Source organism: Triturus cristatus, chromosome 8 (genome assembly GCF_964204655.1).
Source record: "Triturus cristatus chromosome 8, aTriCri1.1, whole genome shotgun sequence".
Classification (NCBI taxonomy): Eukaryota; Metazoa; Chordata; class Amphibia; order Caudata; family Salamandridae; genus Triturus; species Triturus cristatus.
This window is the reverse complement of record NC_140591.1, coordinates 830,152,031-830,175,900: the sequence shown is the minus strand read 5'-3', so window position 1 is coordinate 830,175,900 and position 23,870 is coordinate 830,152,031. Positions and strand designations below refer to the sequence as shown.

Sequence of the window (23,870 nt, the reverse complement as noted above, 5' to 3'; positions counted from 1 at the left end):
TCAGTATAGCCTGCGCCCTGCCGCCTTGTCCTCCGTGTCATTCCATAGTCGTGACCATGCTTCAAACATGTGTAATCGGTTACCCAGCAACTGAACTTCACTATACACCACCCGTATAGAAAAAGAACCCCTCCCCCCCCCCTTGGAACCAAAAAGAAAATCCCCAGCAATACCAACATCAATGAAAGTCAGTTGGATGGTATGTTCTGACTGTCAACGATAACTCCCTTTAGGGCTCATCGGTGAAGGTCAGAGCCGAAGTTCCCCTCCACACCTTTCTTGAGTGTTATAAAAGAGAATTTGCAATTTTCTCAGAGTTTATATCGTGGTTGCAGATGGTCTCCTCTCCGCTGAGTAACGTCATAAGCCCCTGTTCCGCAATGTTCAGGAGAGCCGTATTCTGTCCTCCGGATGGGGGGGTGAGCTCTCTCAGTGTCCGAGCAAGTGTAGAGCCATTATTGTCACCTCCATTGTCACTTGTGAATCCCCCTCGAGCTCGTGGACCATTGAGACCTTCGCATGGAGTTTCCCTCATTTCCCCTTGCTGGTCCTGGCAAATGTTCTGCTTCAACTGGGAGAAGGCCTAGCAGGCGGAGTCCTTCATTGAGCTCAGTGATATGGCGCGGTTTATTGTCGTGTTCAAAACTTATGCCAAATGGGTAAGTCCATTTGTATATCACGTGGTCCTCTCGGAGTTTCGTTGTGAGAGGGCAACATTGATGTCTAGTGCCAGTGCTGCTGGTGCCAGATTTTGGTATAGAGTGCATTTGTGGCCTTGGAAGGAGACATCTCCCTTTTTCCTAGCTTCCTGTAAGACCGTTTCCTTGACCTTGAAGGAGTGGAATTTAACTAACACATCAGCATGTCCGTCGCCGTTCTCCACTGCTTCTTCCTCCGACACGGTGGATGTGGTCCAATTTATTCTTAAACTGACGTGGGCTGACAATTTCGGCAAAAAGGCCCTCGAGGAATGCCTCAAGGTCCGGTCCCTCCGCTCCCTCTGCTAGGTCCCGGATCCGTATGTTGTCCCATCGAGCCCTGTTTTCAAGATCTTCAGATTTCAGCTGGGCTAGCTGGAGTTGATGTTGAAGGTCCCGCAGTTTGTCGTGAGTCTCCATCGTGTGTTTTTGCAATCCCCTGGGTTTGTGTTTCCAGGTCCACCACTCTTGTGCCCACCGAGTCGATGTCTTGCTGAAGTGTGGTCATGCACGTGGTCAGATCTGTCCGGAGCTGGTCGATGGAGGCCTTCATGTCTTGATTTAGCTCAGCACGTAATTCAGCCTTAAGATCGTGCAGGGATGACAGCAGATCATCTTTGGTAAGGGCCATGTCGCTTGGAGATTCTCCCTGGTCAAGCGGCTGCCGTTTGTCTGAGGGATGAAAGAAGCTAGTGACCTTGGGTGGTGGTGGAGCCTTCTTTGGAGGCATAGGTGAGGGCTCCTTTGCGCCCTTCATGTTGCATATAGCAGCTGCAGTTATGGGGGGCAGTAGTTGCTACATACACCCCAGTGAAGACTTTCAGTGTAGGCTGATGACGCAGAGGTGGTGCTGGGCCTTCATGTCCTGTTTGGCTGCATAGCGTTACAGAAAGCTTGTGGGGTGTCCCCCTCTCCAGGAGAACTTTAGGTGTGCAGGGCTGTCTCAAGGGCTTCAAATACTCCAGGGAGGTATCAACAGATATGTGACTTCATGCAGGAGGGGCGTACTCTCGTGTAGTCTATGCCAGAGGCTCCTCGGCTTTTCACACCCTTCGTCCCGCTGCTGTTGTGCTCAGTTATGGGCTACCATCTTATGGTCAGGCAAGGTCAGGCGCGGGGCTGACAAGGGCTGAATTTTCATCTGCCCCCTTGTGGATCACATTTTCTGGGTATTCGTTGCGCCAGCTGCTTGCCCTAGCCCCTTGCCGCCACCCTAGTGCCCCAGGTCAGAGCGAGGCGTCTCCTTCATGGCTCCCCCGGCGCCTGGCCGCAGAGCTCTCCCGTGCCCGTAATGCTATGCGGAGTCCGTGGTTGCTTACCGCGTTAGATGTATGGAGCTGCATAAGTCTGTTGGAGCGCGGTCCGGGGCACATGAAGTTGACGATCTCTTGCCGGGGGGAGCTCGCAGCGGTCCACCTTTGCCATTGTCTTCAGGCGGCCGCCATTTTGTGTGGTGTTGCGGTTGGCCTCGGTGGATATGAAACAGGCTCACCGCAGCCTGGAGACGTCGCCGGCGGGTTCCCACTTCACTGCCACTAGGTCAGGGGGTCGATACGCTGGTTTGGAGTGATTTTGGCAAGCTCAGCTCATCACTAAACACTCATTTCACTGGCGTGGAGCGGGAGCCAAGACGGATCACGTCAGCTCGGCCATGTTGCTCGGCCACGCTCCTTCGTTTTTATGTTTTTAACCCCAATTTCATTCCTATACAGGTAGCAGTTGTAGGCTCACGTCAGAGTAATTGCTTCTTTTACATTCTTGATGTAAAAAAAGAAAAAGTATATAGATAGAATTATTAATATTTTGTTTAAACCAATGTGTAAAGGAAGCAACATTTTTTTTATTAAACTTTTTGCTGCCTCGTGTTTTAAAAAAATTAATAGCATCCTATGTGGAATTTTGGAGAACACAGATGGCCGAATGGATGTTTTGGACAATTTGGAATTTTTGGGTTAATGGATTTTAAGTTAATGTGTGATTTTTTTCAGCATTTTTAAGTTTGGATTTTTTTCATTTGTCACACCTTTGATGGAAAGAGGATTGCAATGATGGTTTTCCTGTTGCATTTTTTGGCAAACTTTTGTCATTTTTCCGGATTTTTGGGGGGATAGATTCTTTTAAGGTTACACAGTTACTTTGCAGCAGTTGGTTTGCTGTAAAATATGGCTATGCCAATCTGTGTCTCTTTTGATAGCTATGCACGGTCTTTGGATTGGATAGTGGATTATGGTTTGAGACTTTGGATATTTGGTGAGCACCAGACTCTTGCTGAACTTTTGGAATTTTACAGAACAACAAGAGTCGAAGAAGGAAGACAACTGAAGGTATGTAGCCCGTTTTTTTTTATAGTTTCGGAAAAATGTATTGAAAAATGCCAATTTTATTTAATCATAAAATCGCAAAACAGTCAAGTAAGATAGAATAGGTGTTACTGATAGTTAGAAATGTAGTATGTGTGGAATATTGTGTAGGTAGTCTGATGCCGCCATCAACAAAAAATGTTGAATTTGTCCCAATAGTCTCTCTGACATTTCTTTTGTTCTTTTGGAAATTTGTGGGTTCAGACTACCAGTCAATGATTGCGCTATTCTCATTTCTTGGAAACTTTTCTCCTTCTTCAAAATTTCCAAGAAATGATAAATGTTTGGGTGAGGTTTTCCGATTGATTTACTGAAGGAGTTGTGTCATCTCTCTATGGCATTATTGGTCTTTGCTCCTCCCTCTAAGCAGGCCGTGTAACAGTTCCATCACCTTACAGGAAACCTTGGATTCCTCCTGCGACCCAACCTGCTTAGATGGCCAATCCTTGTGTCCTCAAAGTAATTTAGTAGGGTCCCCAATTTGTCTTCATTTGTAGTAAAATAGTCAGATTCAGTAATTGATTTGTAGTATTCATCCACACAGTCAGGAGGAACAAAGCACAAGGCAGTTCATTTTTTAAATTTAAATTGCAGTTTACTGCCTGATATGTAATACTCAACTTAGGATGTTTTTTTTAATTTTTTGCCAATACGCCTGTGAAAAGTGAAAAAAACTATCCTTGAATTTGGGTTTTGGGATACATTTTGGTTATCAATTATCACTTTCCTAGGACTTTTATTTTGTGTTTTAGATTTTAGCACTGTTAAAAATTCAGTGTAAGTTGAGGTTTGCTTATCAGGGAGTAAACTGTACACTATGGGAACTACAGTGTTATTAATGTAGGCGTGACTAGCGTATATTTGGGTTAATGGATGTGGTGTGGATAAAAATATCCCATCCATCATCCAAATATCACTAGTCTCCAATTTTAAAAGGTTATGGGGAGTACTAAAGATTAGCATTCTTTTTTTAGGGTGTTTGTTGTCATGCACAAGAAAGGTTTCATTAGTAACAGTTAGTTCAGGAGGAATGTTAAGTATGTTTGGGGTGTTACACGTGGGGGGTTACTTGCCTATTTTCTTCGCTGTATAATTCTGCGTAAGTTTGGGATTGTGGGCATACAACTTGCTACATGCATAGGAATGTGTTTGGATACCTCCCCCAAAACTGTGCCACAGGGTTCATTGGAGGTGGATGCAAGTTCTTTCATTTGATTTATGTCTTCTCTAACCTCAATCTCCATTGCAGAGGCAGAGTGGTTATGCTCTGTGGTCCTTTCAACAGTGCCCCCAAGAGTAACCGCTCTGCCTGTGCAATGGAATGAGTAATTTTGCACACACCTTCAATAACTCCTGGGTTTAGTTAATCTCTCCTTACAACAAAGGTACACTGTGTTTCAGAAGTCTGTTTCCTCAATGGGATTTCACATAAGTAGCTTGTCTTGCTGATGCCATTTTTTGAAATGTCTGTAAAATAAAGAAAAAAAAGATTTTTTGAGTTTTATGTTTTTCTTTGAACGTTTAATCTGGAAAGAAATTCTTTTTTGTTAAACATGTTTGATTAGTGAGACTTCAGAATGTATTTTCTTTACCATTTATTCCTGTTAATATGTGCTTTCACAATTCGATAATGTTTAGTGTTATGAACAGTGCTCTAAATGGGACGGTACTCGCAGGTACTGAGTACCAGCACTTCTTATTTTCATCGTGCCCAAGCGGAGCCACCTGTAAACTATTCAGCAGGGCTTATTTGCATAATGTCCGGTGTTCACCATCACGCCGAGTTTGACAGAGCAGGGTCCATTCAGGCCCTGTGCTGTCAATCACATTCACACTATGGTATGCATTTGTGAACACACTGGAATCCTGGCATCCCGTTGACAGCAGCAATGAAGAAAACCACCAGAGATAAGAGGTGTAAAATCATTTTACACACGTTCAAATGGCCTTTATCCCACCTTAGTCTTTTGTGTGAGTGACTGCTTCTGTCTGGGTGTTTGCCTGCTTGTGTTTGCATGTTTGTGTGTGTGAGAATTGAGAGTGAAAGGGGGAGAGAATCCAGACACTCACCAGGTGTTTTAAAGAACATTCTTGGAATGCTTTGTGTTAGCATTGCTGCTGTTTCTCTGAGTGCGCACTCAAGAATATATAAGTATTCATCCAAGCATATAAGGGTATGGCATTAAGAAGCTGCAGATATTACAGAAGCAGGAAATATTAACATATGATTGGCCTTCATGTTGTATAACGAGGTAACCTATTTTATTGTTAGTGCATTTCTAATGTGTTTTGGTACATGCAACTAATATTAAAGTCATTCATGCTGTTACTCCAGTCCGTTTCCAGGGGCACACTGATTATTATTCCTGTGGGGCCGATGACTTAGGTGCATTAACAGTGACTTAGGGCCTATTCCCAGCATTTGTTCACACCACTGTTTCTTAACTTATGAAGTTCAAAGTCTTCCTATTTCACCTTGTAAAGAAAGGCTGTCCCCTAGAAAGCATCCCTATCACACCTTATTTTCAGTGTGCAGCTACATGCAGTATGGGCCTCGTCTTGTCCTTAGCCCCCCACTCAGCTCATTTTAACGAGTACCTGCACTTATTTTTTCCCATTTAAAGCACTGGTTTTGAACCTGCAAAAAAAATAGTTAATACTTATTTAGTTCTCATTTGAGTTTTTGAAGAACATGTGCTTTGCTATATTGTTTTGGATTTTGCGACTTGTGATTTTCTAATATGGTTTGTAGTTGATTCCTGTAATAAGAAAAAGAGGCATTTCATTTAGTTTAAATTTGCCTCACCTTACTAAGGTTCCCATGTTGTCTTTTTGATGTTCTAGAATTGATTCCTCTGCTGTTTTTGTGGAATAAAGTTTTTCTCCCTTGTGGTTGATGTTGGGAAGGTCTAAAAGAAAAAGTGGATTTTTAATGATTGATGTTTGTGTAGCTTTTGGCTTTGTAAAATACATGTTTTGGTTAGTTTTCATTGCAAAATTAGGTTTTTGGGTTATTTTACCCGTGAGAGGCTTTCAGTGGAACTAATGCTGGAGATGATGTTTGCAGTTCAGATGATGGTTTTCAGTTTATTTCAGCTGTGAAAAAAGTCTGTTAGTTTCATTTTTCATTGCTTAGATTTCTCAAACCAAAAACTGATGAACACCTTCCCTGAGGCAAGAAACTGTTTGAGTTAGAATTGTAAATTGTTACACCCTGTGTTTCATGTGCTCTGGGGTTTACACTACATTATCCAGAATGCACCACTAGTTTATAACTTAGGCAGTGGAGGAGCAGCCTTCCCTGCGTGTGCCCATTGGCATGGGGAGAACAGCTGATGCACATGACTCAATAAAGGAGGGCAAAAGGGACAGAGCACTGCTTGGCTTACTTTCTTTTTGAAGTTGGACCACGCCCACTTGTTCGTGTTTGCTTCATTCGGCGTTGTGGAATTTCCTGAGCGGCATCAAAGGCTCTTGGTTAGCGTCGGAGTTCCTGAGTGGTGTTGAGGATTCCTGGTCCGCGTCGGAGTCCCCTTTGTGACGTCAGAAGATTCCCAATCAGCGTTGCGGATTCCTTGGCTGCTGTTTGAGTTTCCTGTGCGACGTCGAAGTCTCACGTTTGGCCGCGGAATCTGTGCAGACAGTTTCTCCCCTTGTTACGAGGATTGCAGTCCCGCAGAGTCAGGTAGGATTCTGAAGGCCTGTTCGCTTTATTGCGTCTTTGTTTTCCCGCTCTTACCGGTTTCTCTCTGCTCCTCACTGGTGTTATTTTTTTTACTCTTGTGATGCCTTACCATTCTTGTGGAAGCAACCTGTATATGGAGGTTCGATTTGTTTGATGTAGCCTCCTTCTGCATCCTACGTCTTCGTGTGCTGCGGTTTTTATCGGTCAGTGTACTGAGGAAGAACTCTTATTTTTTTTTATTTATGATTCTTATTGTTATTTGAATGAAGAGACTTTCGTGACATGGTGAAATCATAACCAGCTTCATGGATTTATTTTTGTTTGATGCCTATGGACAAATCCGTTCCAGGTAAACCTTTGAGGATACGCAGGGAACGCTAATTTAGTTTAAAATCTAATTGACTGTTAGAGTCACAGGGAAGAGAATAGTACATGGTAGTAACTACTGTTGCATTTTTGTGTGTTTACAGGCTCCCCATAATGGGAAAAAAAGGGAAGGTGGCATGAAACACAGTGTGCATCAAGATAAAAATTGCATGTCAACTCTAGATAGTCAAACGGCGATGCATTGTCTAGATTAGAAATACAATCATGAATATGAATGAACAATGACAATTTTGTTTGTAAAATGCTTATTTTTTAATATTCTGATTTATCATTTTTTTTTACATAATACAAAAATGAATTATTAATAAATAGAAATTGTATTCATAATGACTGAATTGTCTCAATAATATGCATAACCACATACGTTTATTTCCATGGAGCAAGAAAAATCCCTGTTTCTGATGACTTTCATAACATACAATGTCAACTTTTATACATGATCTATTCTTATTGCCACCCTTAATGTGTTTATATCAACTAATATTTTGAAAGTATATTCATCATTTTAGAATATGGGCGACTTGGTGACAAACAACAACGCGTTTCGGCTAAGACTTCATCAGGTGTCCGCTCATTGTGGTTAACTAAATAGAAACAAAATGTTTTATATATGAGAAACTTAATTGTCTAGAGTTGACCAATATAAAAACACATCTAATAAAAAATAGGCACACAATTACATGTTAAACACAGATAATAGCGTTTGAGGTTCCTGTACTATTATCAGGCAATATAATTTAAAAAAAACTATTGATTGTGACAAATATTACAAACGATTAATATTGTTATACTAATAGAAAAAGAAGAGAGATTAATTTGTGCACCTCTACTGAACTTAAGAATACAGAGGTAGCAGTAAAAGACATTGCATATAAACCAGGCCTCTCACCAATTTACAGAAAGTATTTAGAAGATAGATAGCTAAGACCTGATTAGATAAAGAAAACATCCAATATGAGCATGAGGATAGTATATATGATCTGAGGTGTTGCAAGCATACCTTTTTAATGTCTTGACATAACTAGTGACTGATGAAATAGATTTTAGATGATATTAATCCCAATTCTGAGGACAACTGTATTCAGTGGAACTGAAAAGTCTGAGAGAAAATGACTAATATTAGTTACTTATGGGTGTATGTTACAAGGTCTCAATTTGTATTAGTAAACTCATCCTTATCTATTGAGTAGTATGTACCTATTTGGAGAGTATTCTTATTCTCTTTCTATCTGCTACACTAAAGTGACATGTGTAGCTGTGTTTCCAAAAATTATTGTTCACTGACCATGAACCTAATATGAATGAGAAAGCCAAAATAAGGGGAACACAGCTGACTAACAATCAGATAATATCTGATAGATGTCAAGTAAATGAAAGATCAGATTAAAGGTCTTTTTCACCAACAAAGATACACATTTGGAAAGTATCAATGTGTCTGGTCTTGCACCTCCTTCTCAGTTTACGCCTACTGTCGAACAGTTGCTGCTGGAAGTAGCAGTGTTCGAGCAAGTAGTGTACAATAAGATTTTAAATATCACGAAATATGTGAAAAAAAACCCTTTAATCTTAATAAAGAAGAATATAATGCTTTACAAGATCTGAAAAAAAAAACCAGCACAAAACTGTCAAAGCGTGTGACAAAGGAGGAGGCATTGTTGTCTTTGACACACCAATTTATATCTCAAAAATGGAAAGTATGCTTGCAGACACTTATTTTTATTGTCCAATTACTAGAGATCCTACGTCTAATATAACAAATAAAATACGTAGACTAACAAAGCTCTGCAGGATGGTGATATTTGCGATAAGGAATGGCTATTCCTTAATAATGAGAAACCATAAATGGCCAGGATCTATGGCATACCCAAAGTACACAAAAATGCCATAGACCCTCAATTAAGACCCATAGTAACTACGATTGGATCAGCCACTGAACCATTGGCCAAGTACGTAGATGCTATACTATGTGCCCATGTATCGAGAACTCCAGCATTTGTTCAAGATACTCGACATATTATCAATCTAGTCGAGAACACGCCTTTTTGCACCAATACTCAATTCTTGGTAACTATGGACATAGAAGCCCTTTATAGTAACATCCCCATTGAAGGAGCATTAGCGGCGGTCCATTGGTTCATCAATACGTACAATATCAAATGTCCTTCCATCTTTGTTCTAGAATGCTTAAAAGTAGTTTTAGAGGACAATGTGTTTGAATTTAATAAACACCTATATAAATAAAAGCAAGGTGTCAGTATGGGGGCATCTTGTGCCCCAACTGTAGCCAACATATACATGTCCCTTTTTTTTTTTTTTTGAAACCTTTATTACAGAATGCAAAAGATATACAAAGATGGGCCTACAACCTTCAGGCCGGCCGCTAGCAAACAGTGAGAGCATAAAATACAGTTATTAAACCCAAGCGGCAAGTGATAAAGGTCCCAGAAGTCGAAGGAAGCGTTGGCGGCCACACCGTCCGGACCCCCCAAATGACGGTTCAATTTTTTATAAGAAACTACAAACAAATCCACAAGGCAGCAAAAGTCAAAGCAGCATTATGAGCTCCCCTGGGGAGGACCCTACCGATCCACAGGAATAGGGGGGGGGACAGGCCGGGACAGAAACAAAGTGGACACAATACCCAGAACCAAGGTGACAAGCAGACTAGGGAGACTGGGCCACTGCCAAGTCAGGCGTCAGCGGCGGGGCACAAATCCCGCCACGATAGGAGTTCCAGGGGCCCCACACTTTCACCCATTTCCCAGGCTTACCTCTCGCCACATACACTACCTTCTCCCGAAACATACACCAATCCATGTTGTCCTTCCACACCGAAACCGTTAGTGACCTCTGGGAGCCCCACAATTGTGCTATGTCACGCTTGGCCACCATATATCCCAGAGTCACCCACCACGTCTGCGGCACCGTGTAATCAGTCGGCTCCCACACATTTAGCAGACATCTCCTAGCCTCGGGAAACAGCGTCACATGCGTGACCGCTTGCAACACCGCATGTACACCACGCCAGAATCGCGCCACCTCCGGGCATTCCCACAAAGTATGGATGAAGGTCCCTAACATACCACACCCACGCTTACACAGCCCATTCACGGCATATCCCATACGCATCAGACCCGGCCCCATAACATAGACCCTGTGGAGTATTTTGAGCTGGACGAAGCGAAGGTGGGCCGGTATGGCCACCTCTTTCGGGGAGGCCACCGCAGACACCCAGTCCTCGTCATCCAGCTCCAATCCATCGGCGACCCATGCCTCACGAAGGCCAGTCAGCAGTCCCGAGCGATCGTTGATGAGCTTTTTATAAAACAATGAGATAGTGCCATCCGGTACATGCCCATCTAGCACTCTATCTTCCAGAGGGGAGCACTCCGGGATGGAGGCAACATCCGGGAATACGGAACACAGCGCGTGACGAACCTGTACATATCGGAAGTACTCCCTGTCCTGCAACTGGAATTCCGTCTGCAGCACATCGAACGTTTTGAATCCCCCTCTCGTCCAGAGATCGCCCACCCTGCTGATGCCTATCATGTCCCACTTCTCAAAGCCTTTCAAGGTCCACAAGCAGCCCAGTCGCTCAGATGCATACAGTGGCGTCGCCCGGGTCAACCGATCCTTCCACCCCATCGCCAAGTTTGCCGCGTGCCACACCCGTACCGCGACCCGCGTAGGGCCCGTCAAACGTGCGTCGAGCGATCTAGAGTAAAGCGCACGATTATAGTCGCCACCCGGCAGTAACAGTTTGTCCATTTCAAAAGCCGGGTTAAGGGCGGGCCCATAAAGGCCGTGATTTATCGCAGCCAGCTGGGAGGCCCAGTAATACCGTTTGATGTCTGGGAGGGCGACCCCCCGTCATACCACGGGAGCGTCAGCTTCGCGAGGGCGATACGTGGCCTCCCATCCCAAAACAGGTGGCGCTGCAGACCCTCCACCTCCCGAAAGTAGCACGCCGGGACGACGTCCATCGTGTTTTGTAAAGCGTATAAGAAACGTGGCAACGACATCATCTTAAACAGTGCCGCACGGCCGAACGGCGAAAGCGGGAAGCGCCTCCAACGCGCCACATCCTCCTTCAGGCGCTGGAGGGGGGGGAGTAAGTTCTGTTTATATCGGGCCGCGGCGTCCAGGGTAATAAAGATACCCAGGTACTTAAATCCCTGCGGAGCAACCTGGATAGGACAACCCCGCGGAAGGATAGGAGCCTCCCCCGAGAGGACATACACACAGGATTTAGCCCAGTTGATGACTAAGCCGGAGTTGCGGCCAAATGAACGCAACACATCCACTAACACAATCGGTGATTTACGCGGGGAAGCAAGGTACAAAAGAATATCGTCCGCGTAAAGGGATACGCGATCCTCATACTCGGGGGTCCATCGGAGACCACGAATCGAAGGGTGCCACCGCAGCCACTCCGCCAGGGGCTCCAAGGCAAGCGCAAAGAGGAGCGGCGACAGCGGGCAGCCCTGCCGCGTGCCCCTGCCCAGTTCAAACGGCGCCGATACTCTACCATTCACCGCCACCTGCGCCAGCGGTCCGGAATACAACAGTTTCACCCAGCCAATGAATCCCGGGCCAAACCCAAACTTAGCCAGCGTCGCCCAAATATATGGCCACTCAAGCGTGTCGAACGCCATAGTGGCGTCCAAGGACGCCAAAATGGCTGGCTCTCGTATGAACGGGACCCTCGCGAGCACCCCATGCAGACGCCGCAGGTTAAGCGCGGTGTTGCGATGAGGGATAAAGCCGGACTGGTCCTGGTGGATCAGATCGCACACCACGCCAACCAGCCGATTAGCCAGCACCTTGGCGAGAATTTTCGGCTCCGCATTCAACAGCGAAATGGGCCTGTAAGACGTGACACGATCCCGCGGCCTCCCCTCCTTATGAATAACCACAATAGTGGCAAGACGCTGGTCCAGCGGGAGGGAACCCGCCGACCGGGCCGCGAGGAACATAGCACGGAGATGCGGAGCCAGCGTATCCGGCCGTAATTTCTACAATTCGATGGGAAGGCCATTAGGACCCATGGCCTTGCCAGAGGCGACCGAACGTATGGCGAGGGCAATCTCCTCAGATGTCGGGGCCACGTCCAACAACAATTTATCCTCCTCCGAAAGGGAAGGCAGTGCAATGTCTTTAAGCAGGTCATGGGAATCCTCTTCCGAGCGGGAAGATACCGGGGAATACACCCCACGGAAATACTCAGCGAAACAATCAACAATTTCCTCCGGCTCAGTGACACACACACCATCCAGTCTCTCAATCGACGGGACAACTCGACTCGCCCTCTCCTTTTTATCCAGCCACGCAATCAGTTTACCAGCCTTATCACCCACATCATACAGTCGCCCCTGTTGCTCTCTACTCAGGCCCCTGGCTGCCTCCGTGACTAGGGCCTTGTAGTCAGCCTGTTTGAGTCGGAGAGCACGCAGTTTGTCGTCCGTTACTCCACACTCCAGATCACCCTCCAACTCAGTTATCTCAGATTCGATACGGGTCACCTCCTCCCGCTCGCGCCTCCGGGAATGGGAAATGAGGGATAGGGCCTCCCCCCGGAGTACCGTCTTAAACGCCTCCCACAAAGAAACCGCAGATGACACAGACCCCACATTGTCTTCAAAATATCGCTCAAGAGATTTAACCAAATCTGCGCGAATTGTGGGGTCGCGCAGGTACCAGGGATTAATCGGGACCACCCTCCCCTCCCCCCTCGGGACAATGTCGAAGTGCAACAGGAGCGGGGAGTGATCTGAAATACCCCGAGCCAGATGTCGTACCTCCCCAACCCTCCCCGCCTGTGCTGCTGGCATCAGAACATAATCAAGCCTCGAAAGACTGCCATGAGCCCCGGAATGAAAGGTGTATTGTATCTGCGTAGGGTGTTTCAGCCGCCAACAATCCACCAGCCCCAGGGTATCCAAGTGGCCAGATAACCAAGCTTGGGCACGGGGGAGATCCCTGGGAGGGTGACGATCCTCAGTTCCGGAAATTACAGCGTTAAAATCCCCCCCAACCACTAGAATCCCCTCCGGCAGGCCCAGAAGAAGGCGCCCCAAATCAGCAAAAGTAGTTGTCTGCAACCCTGGCGGGACATAAACAGAAACCAAAACAATCACTTTACCCTCCAGTCTACCCACCAGAGCTGTATATCGTCCCCTATCATCATGGAGCACCTCATCAACCTCCAACGGGAGCGAGGTTTTAACCATAATGCCCACACCCCTCGAACCAGATGTGAAGCCCGAGTGGGCTACAAGGCGATAGCCCCGTCTGTTCATGGCACGAAAGGAGTTTCCAATGAGGTGTGTTTCCTGCAGAAATACTATATCGGGTGAAATTCGTTTTAAGAACTGCAGGACCACCCCCCGTTTTATCCTGTTCCCCAGTCCATTAACATTCCAGGACAAAAGGCTCAGTCCCCTACCCCCCATCATAGCCAAAACCGATCAATCTCCCCCAAGAGAGCACTTTAGAGATAGCACAACAATACTTCTGCCTTGTGGTGCAAATAAACAATACCCAACCCCAACCCAACATCCCAAACAAAACTCCCCCCTCCCTGCACCCCTGCATGAGCCCAAACAGCCCCCCCAACTTGCAGTGTGCCTGTCGCCCCTGTGTAAACTAAACTACAAAGACCCCCTAGAGGAGGAAAGAGAACCCCCTCGAGACACAGCACCACCTCCAATGGAGGGGAAACAAGACACAACAGTCAAGAGACCCTAAGCTTGGCCGAAAAGTGGCATCATCAGGAATGAGCCCCAGTGTCAATACCTCATACCCGGTCCGGTGGGCACTCTCCTCCCGCCGCCCCCATCCCATCCCGATCATGTCCCCCAGACAAAGTGTCCAACCAGTCCCCGGCCGTCTCAGGACGGTCAAAAAAGTGAGTGCGACCATCAGCCTCCACACGCAGCCTGGCCGGGAAAAGCATGGCGTATTTTAAGTTCATGTCTCGAAGCCGCCGCTTGACGCCCATGAAACTCAATCTCTGCTTCTGGACCGCCTGCGTGAAATCAGGATAAAAGTTCACCTCCATGTTCTCCAGCTTAAGCGGCCCTTGCAGTCTGGAAGCTTGCAAAATCGCATCCCTGTCCCGAAAGTTGAAGATACGGGCAATAAGAGGCCGCGGAGGAGCTCCGACCTTCGGTCTGCCGCCAGGAATTCTATGGGCCCTCTCCACCGCAAAGAATTTACTCAGTCCTCGAGGCTGGAGATGGGTAGAAATCAGGTCCTCCACAAAGAGATCCGCCGCCGAATCCTCCCGTCCCTCGGGCACTCCGATAATGCGAATGTTGTTCCTCCGGGCCCTGCTCTCGGAGTCCTCCAGGTGCCGATCCATGAGCGCACTTGCCTGCCGGAGCCGGCGCACCTCCGTCTGAAGGGCCGCTACCTCAGTCGTGAGGCCCGACGCGGTATGGGCCAAGGAGTCAACCCGGTCATTTGTCTTAGATAGATCTGCTCTAACAAGGTTGACATCGATGAGGACCGCATCGAGTTTGTGCGCCAAGGTGTCGAATTGTTGGCCCACTGAGGTCTTCATCTCAGCAATGGCGCCCATGACGTCCTGCAAGGTCAGATCCGTAGGCAAATCCGGGGCATCCGGGGGACACTCGGAAGACTTATGCGATCCGCCGGGAGACCCCTTCGGGAGGGTGTAGCGATCCATAATGTTGACTTGAAGTGCGGTGCCACGCCGGGTTGATTTGGCCTTCAGCCGATCTCCATCCTGCTTCGTGGCCATCGTCGTGTATCTCGCACCCTCACTAGTCACGCAGTGGAGAGCAAGCAATCAAGGCCGAGAGCCCCGGGGGGTCACCTCAGGAAGGCGGAGCGGGTCCCCGCAGGCAGGCAGGCAGGGTCCCCCAGCGAGGCCACCACCACACAAAGAAGCGCCGTAGTCCCACTCGCGATGACGGCAAGGGGACTCAAAAGCGAAAGTGAAAGTGTGGGGTACGCGACTCGCCAGGCTCGGCCTGCCGTTGTTATTCACTTCGCCACTGGGTCACCCCCCAACTCGAGTCCGGGGTCAGGAGAGAAGCAGGCCGCAAACTTCAGTCGATGCTCACCCCGGCACCCGGGGTCCGATTCAAAAATGGAAAACGGGTACCACCTCGGCCCAGGTTCACCGACACAGTCCCCTCAACCGATTCAGGATGAAGACAGGATAAACGTAGGAGGTTGCGGAGGTCCTCGGGAGCCTCGCACCTACGCGGCCATCTTGGTTGCGCGCTAGGCTCCTCCTACATGTCCCTTTTTGAGAAGAAATTTGTATTCAATGAGATAGCACCATTCTATGAATCTGTGACCAGATGGTCACGATTCATAGATGATGTCTTTTTCATTTGGACAGACACGCATGACAAACTTTTGGAATTCATCGAATGGATCAATCTTTGTGATGACCATATACGTTTTACTCATAAAATGAGTACAGAACAGGTGGAATATCTAGATATTTTGATCAAACATGACAATGGTATCCTGACAGTGGACTTATACACCAAGCCAACTGCTAGGAATACGCTGTTACATTATGACAGCTTTCACCCTGTTATCCAAAAAAACAGCATACCTTTTGGTGAGTTCTTACGCCTGAGGCGAAATTGTACAAGCATAAAAGATTATGATGAAAGGTCATTGACCATGAAAAACAAATTCCTAGTTAGAGGTTATCCAAAAAAGATTGTGCGGGACTCATACAAAAGAGCTTGTTTCTTTGATAGGCAACATCTGTTAACAAATACCAAAGCCAAAAAGGACCCCTCTCTGGTCTTTGTTACAGGACATTCGATGAGCGAATTCGTCAGGCAGTCTATCAAAGCTGGCAAATTTTAAATATCGATATGTCCATCCCTAAACCTTTATTTGCATACAGACGCAATAAAAGTTTAAAGGATCATGTGGTCAATTCAAGGATTAAAAATACTAGTACTTTTTCACAGATAAGTATTGAAAATAATAAAGCAGTGGTAGGTAATTTCAAATGTACCACTTGTAAATCTTGTGACACTGCCATTGAAGAATCGACACTCAGCTTCAATGGGCAATCAATATCATCCAAGAGCTTGAATAACTGTAAATCGACAGACGTAGTCTATTTAATTATATGTCCCTGTCATCTGGGATATGTAGGCGAAACAGGAAGAAGTCTCAACACTAGACTGACAGAGCATCGATCAGCATTTTGAACTAAGAAACTTACAGCACCTATGGTGCAACACTATGTGGAAAACAGGCATGCACCTGAAGCCATGCAATGGTATATTTTGGAGAAAATTTACCATAAACAGGGCACCACGGCAGAAAAGACTAGGAAGTTAAGAGAAGTCTATTGGATTTTTATTCTGGGTACATCAGTAAAAGGGCTCAACCAAGAAATACCGTGGGATCAAGCTATCAAAAATAGTAATTAGAAAGTTTTTCACAAATACTGATCCACATAATTTTTCCATCTTTATAAATAAGATACTAGCTGTGATCTGTGTGTAATTCATGGACTCATTTGTATTAACTTTACGATCTCTCAAATACATGTACATATTGTTCATGCTAATTATATTAGTTAATCACCCATTCTAGTCATGAAGAGTAGTTTCTACAATAACAGTTAGCCTGTCTCTTGGGGTAGATAACCATTAAAACATGGCGCCTTTGTTAGAGGTTAACCTTTTCACCCAGTCAATCTTCTTTCTATGATGATGCGCTGTACGTACTAAGCGTCTTGAACAAATAAATAGAACTGGCATGAATCAATTAGCCTAGACAATTGAGGCCAGTACCAACTCGGGAGAAACACTTTGTCAGTAGGTAAGACACAATTTCTGTGTCAATGGATACCCATTCCAGTCATGAAGAGTAGTTTCGACAATAACAGTTAGCCTGTCTCTTGGGGTAGATAACCATTAAAATATGGCGCCTTTGTTAGAGGTTAACCTTTTCACCCAGTCAGTCCTCTTTCTATGATGATGCGCTGTACGTACTAAGCGTCTTGAACAAATAAATAGAACTGACATGATTCAATTAGCCTAGACAATTGACGCCAGTACCAACTCGGGAGAAACACGTTGTCAGTAGGTAAGACACAATTTCTGTGTCACTGGATACCTTTATTTACTTAGACGTCATTCAGACCCCCCCCCTTGTTTCGAAGTGTATATACGAGGCATCGCTAGCGGGGTCATCTTTAATCCAATCAATAGTAGCTATTACATATAGGAGTCCTCCTTGACTTAATAGTGATGTGGTAATTGCCAAATTGGCTTTATCTCATTGTAACAAGCTATTTAAAAAATAGTGAATTGATTTATGGACTTACTTGAACACTTCATACACTACTGCAGATAGCTCGTATGAAGCGGCGAATCTGTTTATAGTAGAATGCGATAGTTTTCAGATTAACGTGTGCATCTACACGCTGTTCAGGGCATCTATAGCATAGCCCCTATAATTGGACCGTCTATAGTGCAACATGGTTGGTTTCATTAATATATGAAACAAGACACTATTCAGGGCACTAATAATGTAGCTTTTACAATATAGGTATAGTCAAAAGAGAGAGACCCCTTGTAAAGATCAAGGGAATAGGGTACTCTTCCAAGTAAAAACAAGAGATCTCTTGATCGTGTGGAAATGGGTAGAAACTCTAAGGTTGAATAAAGGGAATAGGAATATGTGTTTTTATCTCTCCTAGCAGTCCCTTGATTGCACATAAATTGGCTAACTAAATTGACACACTGCAGTCATTATATACACAAATCGGTTAAAATGATTTCTTTACATTTATTTAATAAACACATACAATACATATATTTAAAAACTGTAATAATCCATGGTCCCTATTTTACTCTTAATAACATGTTAAATCACAATATGCATTGCAACAAAGAAAGCTTCAAATTTATATTACACAATGACATAAACAAAATTTCTTACTAAAAAAAAGTAAAAACAAGCATTCAAATATATTGCATCATTCTGTTATGAACCTGCATGACAGAGAGAATACAGAGAACAATAAAAAGACACTACACTTTGTCATTCAGTACACATCCACTTTTAACTATTTCAAGGATTATACACTTGTGGGATCTGACTCAAATTATCGCTACAAGTGAGTGCCCGGTGCTTTGGATTGTGTCAATTCCTGTGCGTCGACGCGTTTCGATAGGCTGTATTTATGCCACTATCTTTATCAAGACCAGTGATAGATTTTTCTCTCTTAGTTCACAAGTGGATAGAGGTTCCAGCTATGGGAGAGAAGATGTAATGATGATGGATTAGATGATTTAAATAATTCGAGTCTCTATAATGTCGATTCACTTAGTTTTAAAAAAACGGGTATTTATTGGGGCTGTTAGAACTCCCTCCCATTCTTATCTGCTATGCTCTGTTTGTAACTTTTATGATCATACAGGGTAAATGCTTATCTGAACTCCACATGTCGCTGCTCTGGGAGCCCACCCTTAAAATGGTTAATCTTCTCCTTATGTACTAGTTTTTAATCAATCCGATATTCTCACCTGAATATCTGCTTGTTGCTCTACTATATAGTAGGTGTCCACTAAAATAGACGGACAGTTCTCATGGAAAGCACACGATAAATTGTGGTCCTACATGGAATCTCAGTGTTCTGATCTGGGAAGAGATTATTATTCAAAATTATCCATTCCGGATGTGGTTATATAAACTGCGTTTATATTATAGTATAAATGCCTCGCTACCTGAGTGTAATGCAAACAATTGGTTCTCACCTTATCATTCATGCCGGTTGTAAGTTCTTGATATAATATGCTGTTTCTGTAGGATTGGCCCCACTGATGTTATCCTTCGTTTATACCTGTAATATGTATAAATGTCACTATCTAGTGTTGCCACCTTATAGCCTACTCTTTGATTCAATTTATGACGGCTTCGTTCGTACCTGATTGTAGTTGCTGATAAATATCCTGCATGTAGAGTGGCCTCTTGGTTCTTTAATTGGTCTCAAATTCTTAAAAAGGACCCGTAGTCGGTGGAGTGTCCTCGGGGTTTCTCAAATGCCCTGTATTGTGAAGGGACAAGGATAAAATAAATGTTCCCTCATATCTATCCGTCCGGAATGTTTGTATGAACATCAGTCCTTGTTGCGTCTCAGTGACGCTGGACCCGGTTTCCCCTACGCTATATTTCCATTCTTACCTCACACACTGCAGGCTTTTGCGTCCATGCAGGAAGACTTCCGTGATGCGGTTTCTGGTTACCGCTGTGTGGGTTTGACGTCTCGCATTTGTTTAAAAGAGCCCCACCTTCCTATTGGTTGGCTCAGTCAGGTGGTAGTTTTACGGCCAATCGGGTCGCATTTGCCATAGCGCTAACTTTCTATTATGATTCCACCAATCCTAGCGTGACCCCTCTCCCTAGTGATGTTCTAGTCTATTCAATAAAACGCCTGTCTTATTTTTGTTTTTACGGATACATTTAGTTATATTATGTTTATTTATTTAATTCTTTATTTTTATTTACCCGTAAATGTTTTCCACATGAATAATCGTTCTAAATTGTTGATGTCTTTGCTCACAGCACATCAAGCTGGCTGAATACTACAACAAATGTCTCGGTGTGGAAGGATATCATGTTCATAAGATAAAACTTTATTAACATTTACAATGATGACGGTGGCATTAGGATTCCACCCGTTTATATGTTGTTGTCAGTTGCGGTTACTACAGGCGGCCAAAAATGGCTGGAAAGTATATCAGGTGTTTAGGTGTGGGGGAATGTCTTGTTTGTAATATAAAACTTTATTGACATCTGTCCTAATCTCTATAACATTACGTCTCACACTCTATGATGCTCAATCTTCTAATGGTTGACGGATATGCTAAATATCACAACCATATCAGGAAACCCACGTGGATCGAGATATTATCATCTAGTGATAATATTCATCCAGTCCTCCTTTGAGTTCAGACCCTTATGTACTGTATTGAGGTGACACATGAACCACTGTTCACGTTGTTTCCTTCTAGTGTCAATGTCTCCTCCTCTCCTGTTTATGGTGATTTTTTCCAGTATGAACCACTTAAGTTCATCACACTTATGTCTAAGTTTTCCATAGTGATCCGTGAGTGGGGCATTTTCTTTCATGTTTCTGATTGCGGATTTGTGCTCTAGTAGGCGGATACGGAGTTCCCTCCCGGTCTCCCCCACATAGCCCAATCCGCACGGACATATAAGGAGGTAAACCACGTTTTTACTGCGGCAATTGTTCAACGTTGTCGCCCACATTGTCTTATTGTTGAACGTTATGCTTTTTGTTTCTATGCAGTGTATGCAGATCGAACAGGTACCACATTTACAATTGCCTTTGGCTCTCTCTCCTGTTAGTGTGGTTTGGGCATCTTTTGCCTGTCTGTATGTTCTCACCAGGGAGTTACGTATAGTTTTATTTCGCCTGAACGAAAAAAGGGGTTTTTCCAATTTGTTCTCTGCCTCATAGTTTAAGATTCTCCAATTTCTATTCACTATATTCTTAATTTTATTACTCTTATTTGAGAATTGTGTAACAAAGACAATTCTGTCACTTGAGATGTCCTTTTTATTTCTGTTGGTCTCTAATAGGCAGTCTCTGTTATAAAATCTGGCCCTTTTTAGTGAATTTTTGATTAGTTTCTTCGGATACCCTCTGGCCTTTAATTTACTAGATAGAGTCTCCGCGTGCTTGTAAAAGTCATTTATTGATGTGCAGTTCCGTCTTAGTCTTAGGAATTCCCCAAAGGGGATGTTATCTTTTTGGGATCTTGGGTGATTACTATCATAAGTCAAGAGAGTATTTTTGTCAGTGGGCTTCGTGAACAGCTCCATCTGTAGGGTGTTCTCTACATTTTTGATTTTGATATCCCAAAAATCTACCTGGGAGTTGTCATAGTGTGCTGTAAACTTAAGGTTGGGGTCCCCTAAATTTATCCATTCTAAAAAAGAGTCTAACTCTTGACTGGGGCCATTCCAAATAAATATGATGTCGTCAATGAATCTGTGCCACCCCTGTACATTTTCAAAGTATGGCGCAATCTCATTGAAGATGTGTGTTTGTTCAAAGTTTCCAACATAAAGACATGCCAGACTTGGAGCACAGGTAGCCCCCATGCTGGTCCCTTTCACTTGGATATATGCCTCTTCTTGAAATAAAAAGATGTTATTTTTCAAGACCATTTCTATACACGATGTTATAAAGTCTTTGTTGGCACCCTCTAAATTCTCTGATTCCAAAATATCTGAAATTACCCTAATTGTGTCATTTTGGGGGATATTCTTTGCTTTTACAATATATACTCCTATTCATCTACACGCTAATTAGACCTTCCTATATTTGCAAGTGAGGTTACTTTAAGACTAATCAACAGTAGCAATCGCACATAGGATCCTTTCCGTCATATAATAGTGATATGGCAGGCGTTATTTGATATAATCTCTCTGGAATAAGTCACTCATAAGTAGTGAATCAATTTATGGACAAACTTTAACACTAAATATATCACTACAGATAGACTACATCAAGTAACGAATCAGGTTATAGCGGAATGCGGCTATTTTTACACTAATGCATGAATCAACACGCTGTCTAAGGCAGTCATAACATAGCCATCAGAATTAGACCATCTTTTATGTAATACGGTTGGTTCTATTTATCCGCAAAACACGCTTTCCAGGGCACCTTTAGCGTAGTCTCCGCAATAGGGGCTTTTTAGCATCTTGCCTCCACTTGATTTAGGCAGATTGCCTTGTAACACTATTTCAAAATTACAATAATAAGGGTTTGTGTTCAACTGAGTGTCACCCTTTATAAACTATGACGACTTATTCTATTTTTAGCAAATATATCACGTATACAAATATTGATTCATACGTGAATTAATAATTGCGAATATAGATAACAATGGTGAGGCATTAATATAAAAGGAACATCGCAAGAGGTTACATTTAATGCTAGATACGTTTTGTCCAGAATCATACGTAAGTTATATTGACTAACCGGCCTCTACATAGATCCCATTTAGTTGCACACAATCACTTGCCACCGCTGTTCTTTATGTGAGATTATAGTCATTCACATTAGTTGCATATTAGATTAAAATCATTGCATCTTGTGCAGGTTGGCAACTATATGAATAATTAGGTAGAAGACCTTACATATATAAAAAAGACAGACATGCAAATAAAATACATGACACTTAAGGGTATGCACAGACTGAACATTTCAGTACACAAAACTCCTTGTTATGCTCATTATCTATACCAATTTTTGTTGAAGCATATGAGCAATTATTAAGACATATTGCTCTATATTTATATGAATATCTTTTTGTATGTTTCTCAGTTGTATTTATCCATCCAACTGATGCAGTAACATCCTGAAGGAGTGTCAACTGGTATCTTTTAGAATCAAGTTTCTAGCAGAATGTTTCTTGTCCATTATTATCAGAAGGTTAGTAATCATTTAATATCAGTAACTATATGAGGCACATTTACCTTGTAAGAAATAGATTATATGTTTATCTATTATATCATTTCAGGTCAACTATCTCTAGAGACTATTGACAATATTTTCTTATTGCTAAGAAGCATCGACAAATTTAAATTAGAAACTATGAAATAAAAGGTAATAATCTTTTCTACAGTTATAATAATATCAGATCTCATTTTGTCTAGCCAGTGAGTTGAGTCTATATCAAGTTGTACATTTACTTGACATCTATCAGATATTATCTGATTGTTAGTCAGCTGTGTTCCCCTTATTTTGGCTTTCTCATTCATATTTGGTTCATGGTCAGTGAACAATAATTTTTAGAAACACAGCTACACATGCCACTTCAGTGTAGCAGATGGAAAGAGAATGAGAATACTCTCCAAATAGGTATATACTACTCAATAGATAAGGATGAGTTTATTAATACAAATTGTAACCTTGTAACATACACTCAGAAGTAACTAATATTAGTCATTTTTTGTCTGACTTTTCAGTTCCACTGAATACAGTTGTCCTCAGAATTGAGATTAATATCATCTAAAATCTATTTCATCAGTCACTAGTTATGTCAAGACATTAAAAAGGTATGCTTGCAACACCTCAGATCATATATACTATCCTCATGCTCATATTGGATGTTTTCTTTATCTAATCAGGTCTTAGCTATCTATCTTCTAAATACTTTCTGTAAATTGGTGAGAGGCCCTGTTTATATGTAATGTATTTTACTGCTACCTCTGTATTCTTAAGTTCAGTAGAGGTACACAAATTAATCTCTCTTCTTTTTCTACAAAATGTCCTCTTTTTCTATTAGTATAACAATATTAATCGTTTGTAATATTTGTAACAATCAATAGTTTATTTTGAACTATATTGCCTGATAATAGTACAGGAACCTCAAACGCTATTATCTGTGTTTAACATGTAATTGTGTGCCTATTTTTTATTAGATGTGTTTTTATATTGGTCAACTCTAGACAATTAAGTTTCTCATATATAAAACATTTTGTTTCTATTTAGTTAACCACAATGAGCGGACACCTGATGAAGGCTTAGCCGAAACGCATTGTTGTTTGTCACCAAGTCGCCCATATTCTAAAATGATGAACATACTTTCAAAATATTAGTTGATATAAACACATTAAGGGTGGCAATAAGAATATATCATGTATAAAAGTTGACATTGTATATTATGAAAGTCATCAGAA

General features: G+C 43.2%; 1 protein-coding gene across 2 annotated transcripts in view; it reads left to right on the top strand.

Annotated features, from left to right (window-relative positions):
• Positions 1 to 23,870, top strand: part of LOC146805135 (uncharacterized) — a 147,334-nt gene that overhangs the window by 33,898 nt on the left and 89,566 nt on the right. For both annotated transcript variants that reach the window (XM_085620473.1, XM_085620472.1), the window contains exon 6: positions 2,893 to 3,022. In XM_085620473.1, the coding sequence (XP_085476599.1) occupies positions 2,893 to 3,022 (130 nt within the window). The remainder of the gene's footprint in view (positions 1 to 2,892; positions 3,023 to 23,870) is intronic.